This window comes from Tamandua tetradactyla, chromosome 5 (genome assembly GCF_023851605.1).
Source record: "Tamandua tetradactyla isolate mTamTet1 chromosome 5, mTamTet1.pri, whole genome shotgun sequence".
In the NCBI taxonomy this organism is placed as follows: Eukaryota; Metazoa; Chordata; class Mammalia; order Pilosa; family Myrmecophagidae; genus Tamandua; species Tamandua tetradactyla.
The window spans coordinates 142,612,682-142,634,847 of NC_135331.1; the positions used below are offsets into that span (position 1 = coordinate 142,612,682).

Below are 22,166 nucleotides of genomic sequence, written 5' to 3' on the forward strand. Positions count from 1 at the left end.
GCCCCAAAACAAGTATGGGTCACTCAGTTAATCATAGTACAAAAAAGGTCTTACATAATTTAGTCTGATTCTATTTTAAAGCTGTCTAATTGCATAGTCAATTAACTGCGAAAAAACAAGAACTGGATCACTTTCCTGATTCTAAAATAATAGAAATCTGTAGAAGCTTCCTTTCTCTTTTGTACCAAACAGGGATATGAACAGGAAACTGACCTTTGATATAACTAATTTCAGTGATCACTGCTCTTGCATCAAATAGCAATTATTCTTCTTTCTCCATAGAAATCAATTACCAACCAATTTTTATAAAGTGTCAATTTCACTCTCATCCAACTAAAAGTTTCCTTCACTGGCTTTCTGCACTGGTATTCTTTTACAGATCTTCTAAAAATGTCTTCCAGTTAATACAACTCATTACATACCTACTTATTTTCTCATCTTAATATTATATTACCTAAGTACATTAATTACATCCTCTCATTTCAGTTTTCAAAACCCTTGCCAAACATATAAAATCTCTGGGGTGGCAACAGATACAATATATTGGTAAAGAAGCCTCTTTTTGTTGCAAAAAAGAGTTTAAAGCACAATACTACCTAACTACAATACAATAATGTCAGAACACTGAATGGAGCTGAATATGAGAATGGTAGAGGGAGGCATCCCAGGGGCACAAATGAAATCAGAAAGAAAGACGATAAAGATTGAGATGGTATAATCTAGGCACGCCTAGAGTGTATAATGATAGTGACTAAATGTACAAATTTAAAAATGTTTTGCATGAGGAGGAACAAAGGAATGTCAATGCTGCAGTATGCTGAAAATAGTTGGTAATTAATATTTTAAAACTTTAACTTATGTGTGAGACTAAAGCAAAAAATATTTATTTGGCACAAAATTTATATTTTGACTAGTGCATTTCCTAATATAACTTATGTGGACAGTTTAACTGAACACCATAAGTACATGGAACCTTGAGTAGGGCATGAGATTTTGTAGGTTTGTCCAGAGTGATGCCTCAATAAACCTCAGAAGGATTTGAACAGTGAATAAAAAAGTGTTTGCAAAGTCCCCTTGTGGGAATGGTGAGAAAGGGGTAAAATTCAACTTCCCCAAGTGGAGAATTCTTGATATTCTCACAAGTAGTGGGGACAACCAAAGTAATAGGCTGAGCCCCCAATCTTGGGGTTTGTTCACATGAAACTTGACCCCATAAAGGATAGGTCAAGTCTACTTAAAATTTAGGCCTAAGAGTCACCCCCAAGAGAGCCTCTTTTGTTGCTCAGATGTGGCTTCTCTCTTTCTTAGCCAACACGACAAGCAAACTCACTGCCCTCCCCCTCTCCACGTGGGACAAGACTCCCAGGGGTGTGGACCTTTCTGGCAACATGGGACAGAAATCTAGAATGAGCTGGGACTTAGCAGCAAGGGATTGAGAAAACCTTCTCAATAGAAAGGGGGGAGAAAGAAATGAGACAAAATAAAGTGTCAATGGCTGAGAGATTTTAAATAGAGTCAGAGGTTATTCTGGAGGTTGTCCTTACGCATTAAATAGATATCACCTTGTTAGTTAAGGCATAATAGAGAGGCTGGAGGGAACTGCCTGAAAATGTAGAGCTGTGTTTCACTAGCCATGTTTCTTGAAGATGACTGTATAATGATATAGCTTTCTCAATGTGACTGTATGATTGTGAAAACCTTGTGTCTGATACTACTTTTACCTATCCTACAGACAGATAAGTAAATCATATGGATTAAAAATAAATAGGGGGAACAATTGTTAAAATACACTTAGTAGATTGATATGATAGTGATCAATAAAGGGAGGGGTAAAGGGGTATGGTATGTATGAATTTTTTTCTGTTTTCTTTTTATTTTTTTTTCTGAATTGATGCAAATGTTCTAAGAAAAGTAAGTTTATATTGTATGTTGATTGGTTTTATTAACAAAAATTTTTTTAAAATGGGATTTTATACTTCCTACCTCTCTGGGAAAAGAACTCTCCACCTTTTAACCAAATATATTGTTATATATTTTGGACAGCTACTATTTGAAAACATTCTTCAGAACACTTTCTGTAAAATATAGTAGGAAATACCCTAAATTAATTTTCACTTAAACAAAATCCAAGTTACCTAGAATTACGATCATTTTCATAAATATGGTCAATAGCAAGAGCTGAGTAAACATTTCTCAAAATCCCTGGCATTCCCCCATGACTGAAAGCTTTTAAATCAAGTTTTCTTTAAACAGGCATGTTATAGATTTGTTTAGACACTTTGAGCAACAGGTTATTCTCCAGTTAATACACCAACATTAGCATTTATAGAAATTCCACTTACATTTGATTCTTTGCTGCTTGCCTTTGAGCTTTTCTTTCTTTCCTTTTCTGATCTGGCGGCTTTGCAAAAACAATTTCAATATTTTCTCCCTCCAAGTCTTTACCATTCATTTCTTCCATAGCCTTAAAAAAAACAGGGTAGTCTTCAACATAAAAGCAGATCTTTCAAAGCAACAATTCATTTAAAGTTAAAAAATCTTTTATCTTTAACGTTAGAAAAATGATAGAAAGCCTCAATCTTTAAGAAAATAAGATTGTGAGTTAAATTTTATTTAAAGCAAATATTTTATTTTTGGCAAATCACAGAACTCATTAAGGCCTAAAAAGGTTAATGATTGGCTAACAAAGTCTCTGAGTATCCTTTCATTTTTACTTGGTTCTGATTTTAGGATGACTAAAAATTATTAGTCAGATATAAATGCCCCCAATTTGTTTACCTTGACAGCACCATCTCGTTCATCAAAATGAATGAAAGCATAATCTTTTAGTTTCTTCACGCGCTCCAGTTTCCCAAACTGACTAAATGCTTTTTCTAAAATCTCTTCTGTTACAGTATTGGCAAGGTTGCGTACAAACAACACTTTCACCTGAAATAAAAAAACAAAAAAGAAACTTCTGTATATTTTTGAAGAGCTCCATTTCCAAAATGCTTCCTCTAGCCCTTCTATGTTAACATAAACATAACCATGCAAAGTTAACTTTAATCACAACCCATCATATACAGAAAAGTTAGGTAAGGTGCTTGGTGGTATTTTATTAAATAAGTAATTATTCTGCAATAAAATGGCGGTAGATATTTCTTAAACAGTAAGAATACCAGGTTCTGAGACAGCTGTTGATATTTTAAAGCATAACTAGGGAGTGAAAACTAAGTCATCAGGACCAGCTTTTGAAATTGTAAAGGGGAGGGTGTTTCAAAATATTGCTAAGATAAATTCTCCCTTATATCCTAAAAACTCCTCAAAGTGTGATTGTAAAATTTAACTCTTTGGCTAAGAAACACTCTCTCAAATACCTGAAATAACATTTGAGTTTCCTCATCTAAAATGCTAAAAGATGGAAATACTACCGGCCAGAGGTAAAGGAATCCCAAATAGCTACTGCCCTTTATTAACAGGCAGTTCTCCTGGCAGTTCATACTCACCTCTCGATTTAACAGAACTAATCATATTTTACATATAGCCTGTAAACACTATTGGAGGATGCTGACAAGCAAAATCAATAGGTCCAGTAACTTAGGTCCAGTAACTCAACTGCACAGTATTATGAAAAGTAAAGTGTTGACTTCAGATGTTTGTTCTCATAGGATGTCTCAACTAACTGCTAAAGCAGGATACCTAATAATAGCTAAACCTTGTAACTGCAGAGGCTCAGCTGGAGCCAGTATAGTTCACTATTTTTAGGAGTAAGAGTTTTTAATACAAAAATCATGCACACTAATGGCGCCATCCTCAAAAACTCAAAATGCACTGCTCTTAGAATCCACATAAAAATGGAATTGACATTTAACATTATGTAGACTAATCACAAAAGGTCTTACCGATAACGGCTAAATATCCATGAATAAATTTCTACACATTCTTTTTTGAAATACACAGTTATTCTTTTATGATTCCAATCCCTTAGTAAAGGACACTTATTTCACCTTCAAAAACATGGTTTAAAAAACGTACACAATTCACTTTGTGTCAGTATTCTCCCCCTGTCGAAAGCTTTCTCCTTCTCTTCACCCTTCATCCCACCAAACCCTCAAAAAATTTTGTAACTTGATTATCATTACCTTTGCCATAACCTCAGGATCAGGATCTTCTATAGGGTCAGCCCATTCAACAGTTCCAACATTTCCCCATACTTTGACTTTACCGCTCATTAACCTACGTCTTGCCTGTGCAGCTGTTTTGTGATCTTCATATTCAAGGAAACAAAAGCCTCTGTTTTTTTTCTTGTCATCCGGTTGGTGGTATAAAATAACATCTGTAAGACCCTCTGAAAATAAGCAACCACACCAGGAAAATTAAGATAAAATGAACAGCAAAACTGTGTGTATCAAAGGATTTATTTCTCTAAGACATTATTTAAATGTCAAAATGAAAAACCTCTTTTCTTCACTGGCCACATTTACAAATGACACTTTAAAAAATAAACAGGCACAGATATTTACTTAATCTACTCTTTCCTCAATTTGTAATGAAAATACAATCAAGTTCTCCTAACACAGAATCTCCAAGAAAATAAAATGCTTTTTAATTAAACATAAGTTCTATTCAGTTTTCATTAATCAAATCAAAGTTAAATAAAAAATCTTTACATAATTGTTTTAGAAAAATCACAGTAGAACATGTTTTCATTATGCAGGTAAACACTAACTTTTTTTTTTTTTTACATGGGGAAGCATTGGGAATCAAATCTGGGTCTCCGGCATGGCAGGCAAGAACTCTGCCTGCTGAGCCACCGTGCCCCACCCACTAACATTCTTTTTAATAGCATTTTTCTGGTTCTAGATACTAATGGCTTTATTTCGAATGAAACAGAAAATATTAGAATTTTTAATATTCCTGAAGACAAACTGATAATTTGCTTAACATTCTAGGTAAACAGAAATATTTTCTACTGAAAGCAGTCTATCATTTGGAAAATAATGTAAAAGATGCTTTACAGTACAAAGAAGTTGCTATTTATCAACGATGTACAATATCTGCATATAGCAAAAGTATTTATACCTATAATTTGGAAAATAAAATTATTACTCAAACAAGCCTATAAGAATGTGAACACCTAGAAATTCTTCATGTGTAAAAAGAAATACATAAAAGCCAATGGCGAGGCAAAAAAAAAAAAATACAACTTTTTCAAATAGAGGAAGCAAAGCAAACATTTTGGAACAGAATGAGTTTAAATCTCAAATGCATTCTTTAGTAACTACACATAACCTTTAGTAAATTATTTGCCCTCTCTGTAACTATTTCCTCACCTACAAAATGGGGTTATCTACTTCATAAAGCTGTAATAATCATTCCATGAGTCAATAAATGCAGTGTTTAGATCACTGGTTGGCACAAAGAAATATACTATTATCTTCATTATTAAAAGTATCTCCTTCCAAATAAATCCATCTTACCTGTTACTTTGCTAAATTCTTCAAGAATCTGTTCCTTGGTTTTACTCTTAGGAATAGAGCCCACAAACAGCCTATTATTGGCAACTGAGATGCAGACACCAATATGTTTTCCAGAACGAATTTCATGATTATTATACTGAAAAATAAAAAGTGCACCGTATTTTAAAATTATTTACAATACCCTGTAAGTGCTTAACATAAAAGATATACAAATCCCATATACCAAAGCAAAATCTTTAATTTCACCATTTATATCAAGTATTTTTATCCCTTTAAAAAATATAGTTCACCGTGAGATACTGTAAATGGAAATCATAGTCTCAGAGATAGATATCAAGATTGCATTTACAAAACACACAAAAGGTTAATTAAAATAATGTAAAATTTATTGTGAAGCCCTTTAAATCTAAGAAACTTCATAAATTAAAAAGGATTTCCATAGCAGCTTGCTTATATTTAAAAAGTACTGATACTACAATAGCATAACTGCTATTCAAGATTCACCCTGAGAACCACTCTCATGCAAGGGGAAGTGATTCCAAAAGCAGCAAGACTTCTCTGCCTGTTAATTCTGTTAACCAGCACCTAACTACTCTACTTTTGCATTTTCCTTCCTTCTTACAAAAAGTAAAAAAAAAAAAAAAAAAGGAATTACTGGCTTCAATATTATATCTAGAAAAAGATGTTTGTTATTCTGAATCCAACACTGCTTTTTCCCACATTTTACTTTCACTATGCCTGCAATAAAATTATGAATAAGAAAGATAAGTAAGTAGATTGATTATGGTAAAAGCACAGAAACAACTATATAGTTGTTAACTATAAAGTTAATTTTCAAGTAAATATACCCAATGGCAGGGTAAGATATTTTAGAAGAGAGGTAAAACTCAACCTGTCAAAATGACAAATTTACTGATCAGTATTTTTTACAAACCAAAGTTCAAAATTATCCACGTTATCTGGAAACGTAGATTGTATGAATTATACAGCAAAATTGTGTTAAATTTCATTTTACCTCAAAATTTCATTTTAACACTGGTGGCAGTAGCAACTATAATCATTCAATTCTTCTACATCTGGCCTTGCAATCTATTTTATACATTCATAAAGTGGAGCTATACATACTAAAGAACTAACATTAATTTCCATTCAACTTACAGATCAGCCTTCTGGCAAAAGAAGAACACTCTCACTACTCAATATTCCTATTCTTGCTTCATAGTGTACCAGGTATAACAACGAAATATACATAAACCAGAAAAATGCCCTGGATTCCTCCCTCTCCCTTCTCTATCTCCAGATAATCAATTAAAAATGAAGTCCAAATATTCTACCTCCAATTCAGCATAGTTTCATCCTCTTTCCTTCCCACTGACAATTCAGACTATCCAAGTTTCTGGACATCCTGAACCCAGGCTCGTTCATATTCCAGAGACGCACTTTTTTTCTTAAATAAAATGATCGCTGTTTTTGCCTACTGAAAAATTTCTCAGTGGCTCCCACTTAGGCATCAAATAAGTCCATTCTAAAACCCCTGCTTCGGCTATCTCTCCAAATACATTATAACGTTACCTACTTACATCAGTCCTCAAACATGCAGTTTTATACTCCTAAGCCTCTGAACAAAATCAAATGCCTTCCCTGAAACTTCCCTCATCCAAATTCTTCTGTCTGCCTAGAGACTGAACTCAACCATTAAATACTCTGAAATCTCTAAAACCTACAAATTTAGGTTAACAAGAGACCATTCTATGTTAACATAGACTGGCAGTTCTCTAGGGCAGCAATTCCCAACCTCCCACCCCATCCCAACCCCAAGGACAAATAGCAATGTCTGAAGATGTTTTGGTAGTCACAGCTGTTTGTCCTGCTACTGGATCCTGCCATGCACAACACAGCCCACCAGCCCAAACTGTCAACAGTGCCAAGGCTGAGAAACCCTGATGCTGACTTTGTCTTCATATACAGTTTATATTGTATGTATGCCTTTCCCTTGCCTGGCAAGCAGCAGACTATAGCTGAATCCAGGAATGTATGGGATATGGTCACCTTTGATTTTAACCCTGGAGTTCCCTACAAATCCGATAAGAGTATTTATACTCTATCAATGGCTGAAACAAATAGACTACTATACCTTATTTTACAAAGTTAACCTAAGAACACAATTAGCTTTAAAACATGTAAACCCCTAGATTATAATGATTGAGCATTAAATAGCTAGCTATAGTGACATATCAACGATGTTCAATTTGGTCATCTAGTTTGTAACACTAGGAGTTACCTATAACAATTCAAAAAACAGAAAAATGAAACAAAATACAAATTGCTTAAAGGGAGAAAAAATTAGTTTGAGAATGACAAGATTTGGAGTAATAGTCATTCCTTTTTTTGGTATCTTTATTTTCAGAATGTTTTGAAGCAGGAGCTATTTACTTTAAGAAAATTCCTAATAAAGACAAAAAAATCTTGAGACAAATATTAGAGTCCTTGGTTATACTAAGAAAACGCTATTGAGAATAACCAGAACCCTTAAAAGAAATATAGAAAGGGAAACCAGAGAGAACGAAATTACACCAAGGCAACAATAATCAGAGAAATAAAAGGAAGACAGTCAATGTGTAACGTGGCAAACACTTCCATCAACAAAGCCACATTAAAAATGCTGCTTTAAAAGTCTTTATGGGGTGGACCATGGTGGCTCAGCAGGGAGAGTTCTCGTCTGCCATGCTGGAAACAGGGGTTCGATTCCCGGTGCCTCCCCACATTAAAAAAAAAGTCTTTATGACTGTTTCCACTGTTATCTACTGAAAGTTTCTTTCCTTCTCACCCGTCACCACAAGTCATACATGGTTATTTCAGCCAGGATAGGTAGAAGGTACAAGGATGGCTATGCTATGATCTCTGCATACATAAGAATATAACTGACATGAAGAGTTAGCAAAATTTGTAAAGTGAACTATATATTACTCTTCTCCACCCTCAATTTTTTAATTGAAAAATTTGAAACAATTATAGGTAAACCAGAGAGTAAAATTGGCTTCCCTATGAAAATTAGCCATTTAAAGCAAGGAAAACCTCTGGCATATACTCCAAATAAAGCAAGAAAAGTACCTGAAAAAAAACACTTTCTGAAGCAATACTCCATTACAGATAAAGCGCATGCACACCCAAACACACACATCAAAATATCAAAAAAGTTTGTATATTATAACATAATGATGGTATCAAATGAACAAAAAAAAAATTTGAAAAGATCTTTCTAATTCTAGGAAGATGGGTCCTAGATTAGAGAACTCTAGCTTTCAGGGTCAACAAACACCACAGTAAAGTGACCAAATATAAAATAAAAATGAGCTCTGGACTTTAGTCAATGCAATTTGAGTAATTAAGAATGCCAACATACATCCCCTTTTTGGCTTATGGTATATTAAGAGTGGCTAAAGGGAAATACCTGAAAGTGTAAAGCTGTGTTCCAGCGGCCATGTTTCTTGAAGATGACTGTATAATGATACAGCTTTTGGGATGTGACTGTGTGATTGTAAAAAACTTGTGTCTGATGCTACTTTTATCTACAGTATAGACAGATGAGTAAAAAATACAGGTAAGAAATAAACAAATAATAGGGGGAAGATTTAAATAAATTGAGTAGGTTGAAATACTAGTGGTCAATGAGATGGAGGGTTAAGGGATATGGCATGTATGAGTTTTTTTTTTCTTATTTCTTTTGCTGGAGAGATACAAATGTTCAAAAAAATGACCATGGTAATGAATACAATATGTGATGATATTATGAGCCATTGACTGTAACCATGTCAAGAATGCTTGTTATGTTGTTTACAATAAAAAAAAAAAAAAAAAAGAATGTGAACATATGAATTACGGAGTCTGTAACATTCCTGTGCTCTAGCCTCAAATTCTTAAGTCACTTTTTCCTTCTGTAACAGTCGGTCACCAAATCCCGAGGTTAGAAACCTCAGATTTAGAATCTGATCTAGAAGTGGTTGCTCAGTCCTAACACAACAGCAAAGACACTACCTCTCAAATATGTCCACATTTTAAACAGTTCTTAGTTAAGGTTTTTACAATGATCCAAAATTTACTTTCCTAAAAATTCTACCTATCAATTCCAATTCTGAACTTTGGGAGTCAAATAATAAATCTACTCAGTCCCCAAATGACAGCACTCCATATACCTGTATGAAAATCTCTTATCTCAGATGTTTCTATGTCTGGCTAATCACTCCTTCCCTGACAATGGCAAACTAAAGTGCCTCCAGAGGAAATAATGCACCCTTAAAAAAGAGTGACAGCCATAATACAATACTGTAGGTGGAGAGTGAGGTTGAGGAGCCTAGATTAAACTGGAGACTATGACTAATCTTCCACTTCTAGACACCAGGCCTATATTACATGTAGTCCATGATTACCTTTGCTTATTTGGCAATCACACTACACTGCTGACACACCATGGCTTACAATTTACTTGTTAAGTTGTACATAGGATTCAATTTCATCTTGCTGGATGTGAACTATCCCAGTCAATCAAAATCTTTTCAGATCCTGATTTTGTCATCCAGGGCAATAATTATAGCATGTAGCTTCCAATCACTAAACATCCCAAGGCAGTCCAACTATGCCCTCAGTCTGTCATTAATACGTAGAACTTAATCTATAGCATAGCACCAAATGCTATAACCTATTTTCTTTCTTCATGCTACCCCAGACCCCAGCCCTTGTCTCCTTTTCCATCCAAACATCCTTCACCCTGCCACCCACACCAAAGCTCAAATGTCACTCCGTAATTTGGCCCAGCAAGTAATGACTATCACCTTCTGGAGTTTTTATCTCCTATTTCCACAAAAAACAATGCCTCAACTAGACTGATCTATATTCTTCACTGTCCTACTCAAACCTCTTCACCACAAAGGCTTCTCTGAAATCCAAACTCAAAGAAATCTCTTCAACAATCTTTCTCTACTCTTTGTACCATTTCTTGATGCTTCAAATTAGTTAGCATCTCTAAAACGAAAAACTGGGCCAAACTATCTTATATAATAAGCCCATAGCAAAAAGTCTTCATGTTAAACACAATAAATACTTCAAAATACTTTGCAGACCTATCTAGTGGATCAGCTGCACTCATCAAAATGATTGTACACACACAAGGCACTCTGATGTACAGAATCTCTATAACCAGCATGGGCTATTAAAATTATAACTTCTAACCATCAAGTAGAAATGGTCTATTTCAGTGTTTTTAAGATTAGATGCTATTAGCACTTTCAGGAGATTATTTCCATTACATGGTACTGGTCAGGGCATTGCAGCACCAGTGGCCCTGAGCTCCAACAGCACACCACCCAAACATTTCCACACACCTCACTGTTCTTCCTCTCCGGACAACTCTAAGCACCAAACATTATTTCCAAATATCCCCAGGTATTCCAAATACCTCACCCAGGAGGTGAGGACAACACATTATTGCCCACTAATAAAACCTAAACCCTTCATCCAAAGGTAGCACAGAATAATTGCAAATGGAAACAAAAAACCTTTAAATAGCAGAAAGGTGTATAAGCTATACAGGAATGTTAAAAATGTTGAGTCATTAATAACGTTTTCAGACAACATTGGTCAGTCAATCAACTTTTATCCAGCATCTATTAAACATTCAAAATCCTGGGGATACAAGAATAAACTGCTCATATTCTCATGTGGAGAGATGAGCGATCAATATATAAAGTCAAAAATAATTTCAAGTACATCTATGCATTCTACTTTATTTAGAACAAGGGAATGACTAGGGAACATGCTGCTTGAAGTCAGGAATGGCATTCTAAGACCTGTTTGATGAGAAGGTAGTAATAAGAACTGAGTGAAGTATGCAAAAGCAGACCAGCAAGAAAAGACTTGAAATGCAGGTGGATGTGGTTTATTTGGAGGACAAAAAAAGGCAAAGAAAGGGTTATGTTTCAATTACTCCCCCAAAAATCCAACTCTATTTTTACTGTTTTATTAGGACAAATCTTTCAATTCCACTATCTCAGCCACAGTAAACCACTACTTAAAAAAAAAAGCAATACTGATACTTCCAATATATGACAGTGCATGTTTACCATTAGCACAAGGACTATCTTTCAAAAAGGCATCATAATGCAAGGTATCCTATACTCATCAGGGAGTAAAATAAATTATGTCTCTGGAGATGGACTTAAAATCATAACAGAGAGAGAAAGCCGTAAAAAAAATAAGAAGGAAAATCTAGAGTTCTTAGAGCAATCAATCAAACAGGCTCTTGGTTATCTATGAAGTTTCTACATTACTGTTAAAAATTAAGACTATATGCCAAGCAGCCTATGACAATACAATTTTGGATTGTTAATATATTATTTACTAATACAAGTCAATTGCCCAAACTGAAACATATTTCATAATATGTACTTGCTAGCACTCAAAATCATGTTACATAATGATGCATCTTTACTATAAGATTTCTGAAAATCATTTAGAAATACGTTCTGGTAAAGATCTACTATAATTACTATTTTTTGGTAGCAAGAATCAAGTACCTGACTAATGTTAATTTAATGATTTCTTTTAAAAATGTTAAATACATAAACCTTTACTTGTAACACTAAGTAACAACACTTCTCATTAAACAATTAAAACTTAACATAATACCTAATAAACAAAATGGACTGAAATCACTAGCTAAATTTTGTACTAGCATTTTGTAGTAAGACAGCTACTCTGGCAAAAAAGTTCTATTCTTCAAGGATATTTCAGATTTAGATTTAGATTAAACTGACTTCTAAAGAAACCTTTTCTAGAGTTTTAATAAAACCCTTAAACTTTACCAGAATTGTGAAACTAAAAGTTTGACAGCTCAAAGATTACCAGTGTCTGACTCTCTAGGGAGCTACATCCCTTCTGAAATGGGAAGCATTCTTTTAAAGAGGAAAAGGCCACAATTAAAAAAGAAATACCTAAAAGCTTCTGAATTCTTTTTTTAAAGACACTATGTACTTTTAAATAGCATAATTTTCTAATATTAAACATTCACCATATTCCATTACACTTATCAGTGGAGGGATTCAAATACAGAATAGTAAAAACACATCTGATGATGGAGGGGTGTGCACTGAGGAGAAATCAGTCTAAGAATTTTAAATTTGCTCTTAATTACCCATAAATATGTAAACCATGTAAGACAAATTTAAAATTTAACACAAGTCACAACGATTCTTCTAGAAAGGTTCCATCCCCAATTATAATTTTTTGAAAAATTTCATTAAGATAAAGTTAACTTCAGTTGCCCAAACTATAAAATGCAAGAAACCACCTGAGTCACACCGATATAATAAAACTAGTCTGAAAGGTAATTATATAAGCCATAATTCAGAAACATTAAAGGTGCCCCTTTTTGACAAGTTGGGAAAATAATGACTCTTGCCACTCACTACAAAAGCACTTATTTCGCTAAGTAGAAATATATTATCACATTGTCTTTGTGAAATATTTTAGAAGGGATGATGGCTTAAATGTGCCTAGAAACTATGGAAGCCTTAATCAAGTACTTTCTTAAATTTTTTCACAGCCTTATTAAAAAAAAAAAAATCACTAAGCCACATTTTCAAAGAACCAGTTACTAGGAATCACGCCACACTATCTTATAGATCCTGAATCCTATTTATCTATATATGCAAAAAATACGATTACAATGTATACACAGAGAATGTGTAAGACTGAATCATTAGCACTTCAAAATATATTTCATTAACTCAGGCAAAATAAGAAAAAAATGGAATTAAAGACGGTGAATATGAAGTCTGAAAGGAAAAAAACTTACCAATTTAACAGCCTCCTGCGCTGCTTCTTTTGTACAAAAAGTGACAAACGCATAACCTCTATTTAGACCGGTGAGTGGATCCATCATCAGACGGAGATCCCAGATAGGTCCAGCTTTTTCAAATAAAGGAACAAGTTCATCTTCAAATAGATCTCTTGGGATCTTCCCTACAAATATCTGTAAATTAAAATATAAGGTAAAAACCATGGAGAATTTTTTAGGTAACCAAATACCTGTGAATTAACTACAAAAGGTACAAATTTTTAGTTTCTTTACCTCCGTGCCAACAGAAGGCTGCTGACCTGAATAAACGGAATCTGGAGGTGGTCCCCCATACTTCCTCTGTCCAGTGGTTACATCAAGTGTGTAGCCTGTTCTTTCCAAGAGTGCCTTGAAAAGTTCAAATGTCATTAATACATTTAACTTGCAAGACCACACCCACGCATTTAGTAGTTAAAATCAATTTTGTTTAAATCTTTCCAATTATCTTGGCAGTATTACCTAAAGAGCCTTCTGGCATCTGTTTTAGAATTTCTCCTTTAACATGCACTTCTTATTTCTAATTAATAGTGACAACTTTAGGATCCAGTTAAAATTATTTTCTAGTTTCAATTCACTACTAAATTGTGCTTAATGAGTAAACAGAAATTAAGATTTAATCCATCAACAACTTTCAGTGTAGGGTGTATCTATCTACTCTGCTATACCTCCTAAAAAATGACTACACCTAATTTGACTGAGTTTGATTTTCTTTTGAGGAAGGAGCTAGATATTTCTCCAAAGTCTGGATTACCTACACACTAAATACCCTATACCCCGCCCCTAGGTACACACAACCATCCTGGGTATTTGTTAGTTAACCTTTAGAAAAATTGTACTCCCCAGACTAAGCCTAGAAGGTATAGGAAAAACCACCTCTCAGTCATATGACACTCAACTACCATTCTTCACAGGACAGCAAATATCATTCAGAAAAACAGAGGAAAAATAACTTTGAAAACTTTATAAAATTGCCACAATGTGACATCTACATTTAAACTCCTTAAAGGAAAACCATTATATTTTATACAACTCACATTTACTCAGAGCAATTTCCTTTCATCCCATTCAGATTAAGGAAAAAAGCAAGAATTATTCCCCTTCTCCACCACCTCAACCAAAGACTGAAAACGGTTTTCTAAATACAAAAACCAATTCTAACAAATGGCTAGTAAATTTTGAAATAAAAACCAACTCACTAAACCTAGCTATATATAACAAAACTTATCAAAAGACTGTTAATGATTTGGGGTCACCTCAGTCTCTGAAAACGGAAATGATCAAACAGGTTTTAACATTTTTCTGACCAAAGAACATTAAACATGAGAAATACAGTAATTCACAAGAATTTCTTTTATCTTAAATTAGCAAAAGACTCACAAAAAGCTACATATTTTAAGTAACTCTTTTTCCATTAGAGCCAAATTTCAGTTTTCTTAAGGGTGCAACCTTGGGTTACTATACTAACAAAACTAAAACTCATCCATGACTGTAACATAAACTAAACCATGAGTGGCTCATCTTCCCTGTTTTCCATATGTAATCCCTATGCTTACAAAAGTTATGACTCGTTTATCCTTTTATGTGACCCAAAATACCTTTATGTTGATCCCTAAAAACAGGAAAATTACTTCTCTGTCAAACAGTCTATAAAAATGTCTGCCATGATGTCACAATTTAAGTCACATTAAAGCTTTAAAAAGCCACCACCTTCCAAAGATAAAACTGAAAAGTCACACTTAAACTAAACTTTAAAGTTTTCATAACATTTTAATAAATTCAAACTCCCAAATGCAGGTTTAATTGCAACTGACGAAATTACAATAGGGGTAACCATACACCATCACTTTTATAGATCTATACTTCAAACTCAATTCACTCATAGCTACAGCTGTGAAAATCTTAAATTCATGATCGGAGTCTAGCTAACTCTATATTCTGTATCTCTATATTTTAGGCTTCCCTCTTGCCACCACAAAATACTCCAAAACTCCTATTCTGTACTTAGTAACCTGATTATCTTAAACCATAATCCTTTGGTTCAAGAGCACTGACACATTACATTGAGTACCAGGGTAAACTAGTATGATCACCATATCTACCATAAACTAAAAAACTCATCAACACAAAGACCAAAACCAAGTTGAACTTGAAGGCATTTATTTTTCTATATAACCTTAAAAAAACAAACTTACACTCCCAGCCTCAGTTTCTTCATTTACATTTCCTCATTAAACAATTTTGCTAAAAGCTTTTAGAAAGATACAAAATAAATCTTAATAACCCGTATTAGTGGAAATGGGAAAAGACAGTGCTTAAAATCAAGATTCACTTAATCCTAAGAAATGCAGCCAATTGCTAAATGCTCACTCTCCACAAAGATGGTAAACCGATTCCCTTCCCGTTTGGTCCCAGTCAGCAAATTGGACATGCAGCTTTTTAAAAGCATCTAGAATGGTGATAGATGTACTTCTTTTAATCTTTTAATTGGAATACAAATAGTGTAAATTTAAAATAAACATCCTTAGCTGGCTAACAAAAGACCTAAGAAAAGTGAGTTGTTTGAGAAATAGAATAGTTACAGGCAAAGAACTTTTCAAAACATAATCAACAGAATGATAACTTATAGACATCCATTCTCAACATCTTAAAAATACAACCATTTCACATGCAAGGAATACTAATTTACCAAAGCTGAGAAATAATTAAAAGAACTTAAAAACTAAATGGGGTTTTAAAAAAACAAGTTCTTTAAAACATACCTTAATTTTTGCCTCATCTGGTCCTTTGCTAGAATCTGCTACTTTGGTCCCCTGTTTTTCTCTCTGCCTGTAAGTCTTCATGACTCCACATAAAAAGGCACTTTTGTTCTGTAAAAAATTTTCCAATCATATGTAACAATAACTGTCATATGTATATTGAATTAAATAAAACAAGGTTTACCAAAACTACTTAAATTTTTATTTTAATTTTTATACTGACGTTAGCATTACCTGAACATGAGAGAGATCACTGTCTTTAAACTGTTGAAGAACTGCCAATGCACCGTCTTCATTGAATTCTTTTAAAGCTTCAATAGCTCTTTCATCTAAATCACTATGTGCAACTAGCCCTGGAGAAGAGAAAACAATTAGTTGTCAACTTTCAGTATTTTGGAAAAGATTTCTAAGAAAAAAACCATTGGCCAGTACAGATACATATGTGCCAACTAACAATTCTATTTCCCTTAAGTATTTCTACATAATGAAAAACAAACTTTAGCCATTTCTGAACAAAATAACGCCTCTCAACCACATTTACAATAATGAATCAACTTCATTTATATCATGTTTTGTGTCTAAGTTAATTCTGAACACTAAGTATCTCTACAGTAAATATAGGCTTACAAATCCTTAAATCAACCAACAAAATACCAGGCATGACAACTGAACCTCTATTCAAATTCAAATACCACTAGAAAAAGTAACAGCCACACCAGGAAAAGACAGGGTACAAGTCTATAGTTATCAAGTTATTTAACAAGAATACTATAAAAATACTCAGAAAAATCACGTGACCTGCTTCCAACACTTAGTGGCAGCTGTTGCCACTGTCTTACACTTAACCATCCATTGGATGGCCAGCCAGCTTCTACTCCTCCCTTCCATCTTCCCTCCCTCTATACATCTTAACCTCCAGTTCAATCTAAATTAAACAACTATCTCAACACGTCAAAACTCCAGTTCCCACACTTATTGGAAACCACAAAAAGTTGCTATATTTTAGTTCAAAGCCAGAAATCCAATAGAAAAATTTCATAATGTAATTTTGCAAGTGTTGGTTCTTACCTGCAACGTAAATTTCATCTAGTTTTTCAGCAACTTTCTGTGGTAAACCAGCATCAAGCAATGTCTGAAAATTTTCTGAATGGATAACTGCAGAAGTAGTATCCATGGGCTCTTCAGTACCATTTCCATTAACATGTTCTGTAGCCATGTTTCCAGAGATCTGTTCAAACGCAATAAGCAAAATTAAGCTAAAATCTTCAAGCAGAATAGAAAACAATATGAGAGCCCCAATCTTTACTTTTCTCTGCCATTTACTACACCAGCTAGCCTGCACCTCCCTTTAAAGAGGCCTTACTTTTAAAGTCACTATAACCTGACAAGCCAGATTTGGAGAACGGGCACACACTGACCGATCCACTGTTTTTCCCTAGCACCACCCTTGACTCACCTGCTAACACTCCCTAGGAATAACCGTATTACAAATGGAGCCCAATCAGCACAAGGACGAGCCAGCGTGCCACATGCTGCTGTGCCCGTACAGAAAATAAGGTGTGTGTGACAAAAGCAAAGCTGGGCTTGCCCCTCTTTCAAAGATAAACCCCCAAAGTGCGCGCTTTTCCCGCCTGCCGCTTATAGATCAGTAACAACAGCCAGCGAAGAACAAAGCGCTCACACAAGCTACCTTCCCACCACCCAATTTCTCTACCCTTCACCCCCGCACCCTAAAGCCCGCCCGGCTCCGCACCCAGAGTAGCAGTCTCACCACTGCGGCCGCCAAGAGCCCATTAGAAACACGTGCTCTCCGCCTTCAAATGTCCTACAACTTCCTTCAACGGAAACCCCACTGAGTCCCAGGCCAAGCCGATCATCACCGGCTCCCAACATCAATCCGAAGCCGCGGTCAGAGCCCCCAGAAAGCAGCAGCAGTACAATCTTGCCCCTCAACACCGAGGCCGCGTCGGCGCCAGCCCACAGGCTCTCCCCGCCCCCCAAGCGCCGCCGTCTCCTCCGTGACACATGGCTCTCTCCGCCCCAGGCGCTCCCCGGGCGCCGGCGACCCCGGGGCTAGCCGCCCCGCCGAGACGTGCAGAGCTGTGCGCTCTGCAAGCCCCCACCCCTCACCAGTCAGTGCGGTGACTGCGGCGCCCGGACCGCTGTCCCACCTCAGTCCGGGGCCAGCAACCCGGAGGCGTGAGGGCGTTCCGAGAACTGCCCAACACCCGCCGAACAGCGAGCACCACCCAAGCCTGCCGCGCGGCTCCGGGACGGGACCTGCTCCTCTCCGCCCACTCCCATGCCGCGGCGACGGCCACGACAGCACCAACTCGCCGCTGCTCGCGGTCAGCGCGGGCCACGGGGCCGCGGAGGCACCTCCTCCCCGGAACGCCGCAGACAAAGCCAGAACGGCAGCAGCACATGGAGGAGAGGAGGAAGTGGCGGCGCGGGTCGCGGCCTACTCCCGAGCAGCCCCAGTCAACGTGCTCCTCACCCCCTTGGAATCCATTTTCCAGAAAAGCCGGTTTCTGCCTGCGCCGCCCTTCCTCAGCTCACTCCACAATGTCACGGAGCTCCCCTCCCAGGCCCAGGTCCTGGCGGTCGTTACCTCCCCGTTGGGCTGCGGTGGAGGAATCCTGTCCGAGGGGATCGGGTTGCGGGAAACGCGTGCTCGCTGCTCACTGTGTCCGGCGCGAGTGGAGCTGTTGTAAAATGGCGGCCGAAGCTCACGCCGCTGGCAGCAAACCCGATCCAGTTCCACTCGCCTCCGAGCGCGCTCCCGGTGCGCGCGCGCCCCCGCGTGACCCCCCTTTCCTCCCCTCCCGAGCGCGTCTGCTTCTCTCACTCCCGCAAGCCCCTACCCTCCTCCAGCTCCTCCTTCTCCCCCTATTACCACCACTAGCCTGTGTCTGCCTTCTTCTCTTGGTCTTTCTTCCCTCCCTGTTTCTTTCCCACACCGCTCTCCCTGTAGTCCGCGGCCGCTCACACACGAGTGGCCGCCTTTCCTCTCCTTCCTTGCTCGCTTGCTCGCTTGCTCGCTCGCACCCTCCCTCGTTCTCCCGGCCCAGTCCCCGAGTCCCTGCCGAGTCGGCTCCTCTCTTTCTCTCTCCCGCGCTGACGTGACGACGCACCCTACGCCTCGGGACGCGCGCCCGCGAGCTCCGCCCCCCACGCCCCGCCGCCTCGCTAACTCCTCAACCCCGGGGTGGGGGGCGCGAGGCCCCGCCCTTCCGCTTCGGCGGCGGCGGAGGGGCCCAACAGTGAATGAAAGGCCCGCCCCTTCCCATCCCGACACTCCCCCTCCAGCTCTCGTCCAGGCGGGGCGGGCAGGCTCGGCGTGTCCCACTCGTTCTCCTTTGTCAGGAGACAGGCATCTCTCCACCCCGCCCCACCCCACCCCGCCCCACCCCCACAGCGGCACCACGCGCACGCCATCCCCACCGATCCCCCGCACACCCTCCCCCTCGCCCAGTCCCTGTTGGCCAGGCACCGGGTGCGGGGTGCGGAACTTAAGCGTAGCTTTCCGGAGGGCACCCACCGGCCTGCGCGCGCCCGGCCCCCGCCCCGGGTGCCGCCGTCGTGTGGCCTTTCCAAGCGGTGTCCACGCCGCCGCCGCCCGCGCTCTCCACGCTCGGGAAGCTGCAAGCGCACGTGTCCCCCGGGGCGGGGCGAGGCAGACAATGGGGCCGCGGGGGAGGGGAGCGGTGTGGGGACCTGTGATCCACAGTCTGCCAGAGTAGAGGGGCTTAAGTGCAGGAGTCGTCCGGGGGAGATCCGGTAACTCTTCCGGACAATGGGGCCTCCAAGATACCCCGCGCGGCTTTCCTTCTCCTAGAACCCTGGGCGGAGGGAGGGGCGCCCCGGGTTCCGACGCTAAAAACTGGCAGCTTTTGAAGAGGCACCAGGCTGGCTTAAATCGAGCGAGGAGCGGCTCCCGCGTTGGGGATGATACGAAGGCCAGATTTGGAAGCGAAACCGCCGGGTGGTGAAGGGTTGTGCAATCCGCCGTTTCACTCCCTGGCCTTTTAAGCAGTTCAGGGCTTCCCATAGCAGTGTTTGAACAGCTTGAACCAGCACAAAGCTAAGTGGTTAAGCAACTGCGAGGAAAATATCTTTTTAAAAATTCTTTTCAAAATTCTTGGCAACTAAATTTTATGTGAAGTGGCGTTTCCTTTGTAGCCGTTTACTAGGTACGAGGAAGACAAGACAAAGGCGTTTGAATTTCAGACGCGGTTTGCTTACTGATTCTATCCAGTGCATCTGTAGTGAAAAATAAGTGTCCTTTTGATTAAAAAGGAAATGAGCCCTGTGCCATGATAACCAGTGGTTCGAGAAAAAGTTAGGTGAGCAGTTTTCAAAATGCTTACATACATGAAATGCTTTTATTGTCTTTGGGAACTACGACCAAAATATTAAATACTTTTTGACCAAAGTACTATCCAGCCAACCTGTTTAGCGAAGGATCTGAGATTGCCACTACTTCAAATCCCTTACTATCAAATATGTTCCTGCTACGGTATTAAGGTATTTCAGCAGAATAGGGATTTTAGTTCACAATTCAAAGGTTGTGGATAATGGTATAAATGAAACACATAACCAAAAATTTTAATGCGAAGATATAATAAAAATAGAGTAATCCCACGGATTTAACAAAAGATTAAAATAATAGATCTGACGCATATAATACCTTTTATTTAAACCTTTCTGGGAATCAAAATTGTTCCTTAAAAAATGCCTGTATCTAAGCAATGTTGGCCGAAGACTCCCATATTAAAATCTCCAGCTTTTCTCTGACCTTTAATTCCTTTGTCTAACTGTCCTTCATTTGAGTTCTCAGGGATTCCAAGTCAGCTTTTGGAAAACTGAGCACAATCTTCCCCCTAAACCTGCCATCTCTAGAGTTCCCATCTCAATGAACATCACACCCATCCATCCAGCATCATTAGCTGAAAATCTGGAAGTCATCCAGGACATTTCCTTCTCCTTCACTGTGGTGTCAATTAATCAAGTCCTGTCAATTCTGTCTCCCAAATATAAATACATCTCCACTTCTCACTATTTTGCCATCGGCAGGCAAAGCCACCATCCTCTTCCAACTGGTGCTAATGAGAAGCTGCCTAATTTATCCACTCTTGTAGCTCTCCTAATCCATTCAAAGCCTAAGTCTTTTATTATTATGATTCATCCACTCTTGTAGCTCTCCTAATCCATTCAAAACCCAAGTCTTTTATTATTGTTTTTGTTGTTGTTATTGCAAGTAAGACCTTGTGAGTCATCTACTTAAAACCCTTCCTTAGCTTCCCATTATACTTAGACCAAAAGCTAAAATCCTTAAGATTTACAAGGCCTTCCAAAATCTGTTCCATCTGCTCTCCAGCCTCATCTCAGCCACAACTGGGGCTTCAGTTGGCCCTATTTCAATTCTGGCATTTCTCAGGTTTTTGCATACTGAGAATCTAAACAGAGAAGTGACTAGTGTACTAACCAGAACTGAGTAAAAAGCATCCAGCCATTCTCCCAGTTTGATACCTTTTTGAATGAAACAATAGTATAATCGTTTAGACCTATAGAACTTCTTATTCTAGGCTCGACTCCAAAGAATTACTATTACTAGATGAGTAGAAATCCCCAATAATACTTAAATAAATAAATAAACTAGTAGATTGAGTATTTAGCTTGGTATGATACATACACTAGGCTAATTTGAAATGCATATGAAAGCACCTGGCTTAGTGTCTGGCACAAGAAAGTGTTCAGTAAATATGTGTCCTTATTTCCCTGACTCCTCTTTAGTACCTAACGTACAATTTGATGCTTAGTAAAGACTTGATGAAATAAACCAAGAGATAACCACGAGCTGAGACCCCCAAACACCCTGGGGTTCTAATGCCAGATCTGCTAGTGTGAACTTGGGCAAATCTTTTTAACCTCAGAATCTCTATTTCTACATCTATCAAATAAGTGCAGTGAAACAGATGACTTTTAGAGCCTCTTAAAGCAAAACTTTTTTTAACCTAAAAATGTGTCTTATTTTGAAGTTGTGTTTTGAATTTTTGA

The 22,166-nt window shown here is 38.1% G+C and overlaps 1 protein-coding gene across 8 annotated transcripts in view; it reads right to left on the minus strand.

Moving 5' to 3' along the window:
• Positions 1-19,725, minus strand: part of SYNCRIP (synaptotagmin binding cytoplasmic RNA interacting protein) — a 25,966-nt gene extending 6,241 nt beyond the window's left edge. For 3 of the 8 annotated variants that reach the window (XM_077162364.1, XM_077162363.1, XM_077162361.1), the window contains exons 1-10: positions 18,604-18,705; positions 17,175-17,334; positions 16,341-16,459; positions 16,110-16,217; positions 13,585-13,698; positions 13,309-13,485; positions 5,460-5,595; positions 4,122-4,327; positions 2,779-2,928; positions 2,343-2,464 (exon numbers count right to left, since the gene is read on the minus strand). In XM_077162364.1, coding sequence (XP_077018479.1) covers positions 2,343-2,464; positions 2,779-2,928; positions 4,122-4,327; positions 5,460-5,595; positions 13,309-13,485; positions 13,585-13,698; positions 16,110-16,217; positions 16,341-16,459; positions 17,175-17,334; positions 18,604-18,618 — 1,307 coding nt within the window. In that variant the 5' untranslated portion in view covers positions 18,619-18,705. The other 5 variants (XM_077162366.1, XM_077162365.1, XM_077162362.1 and 2 more) reach the window with 5 other exon arrangements.
• Positions 19,726-22,166: the final 2,441 nt, after the last annotated feature.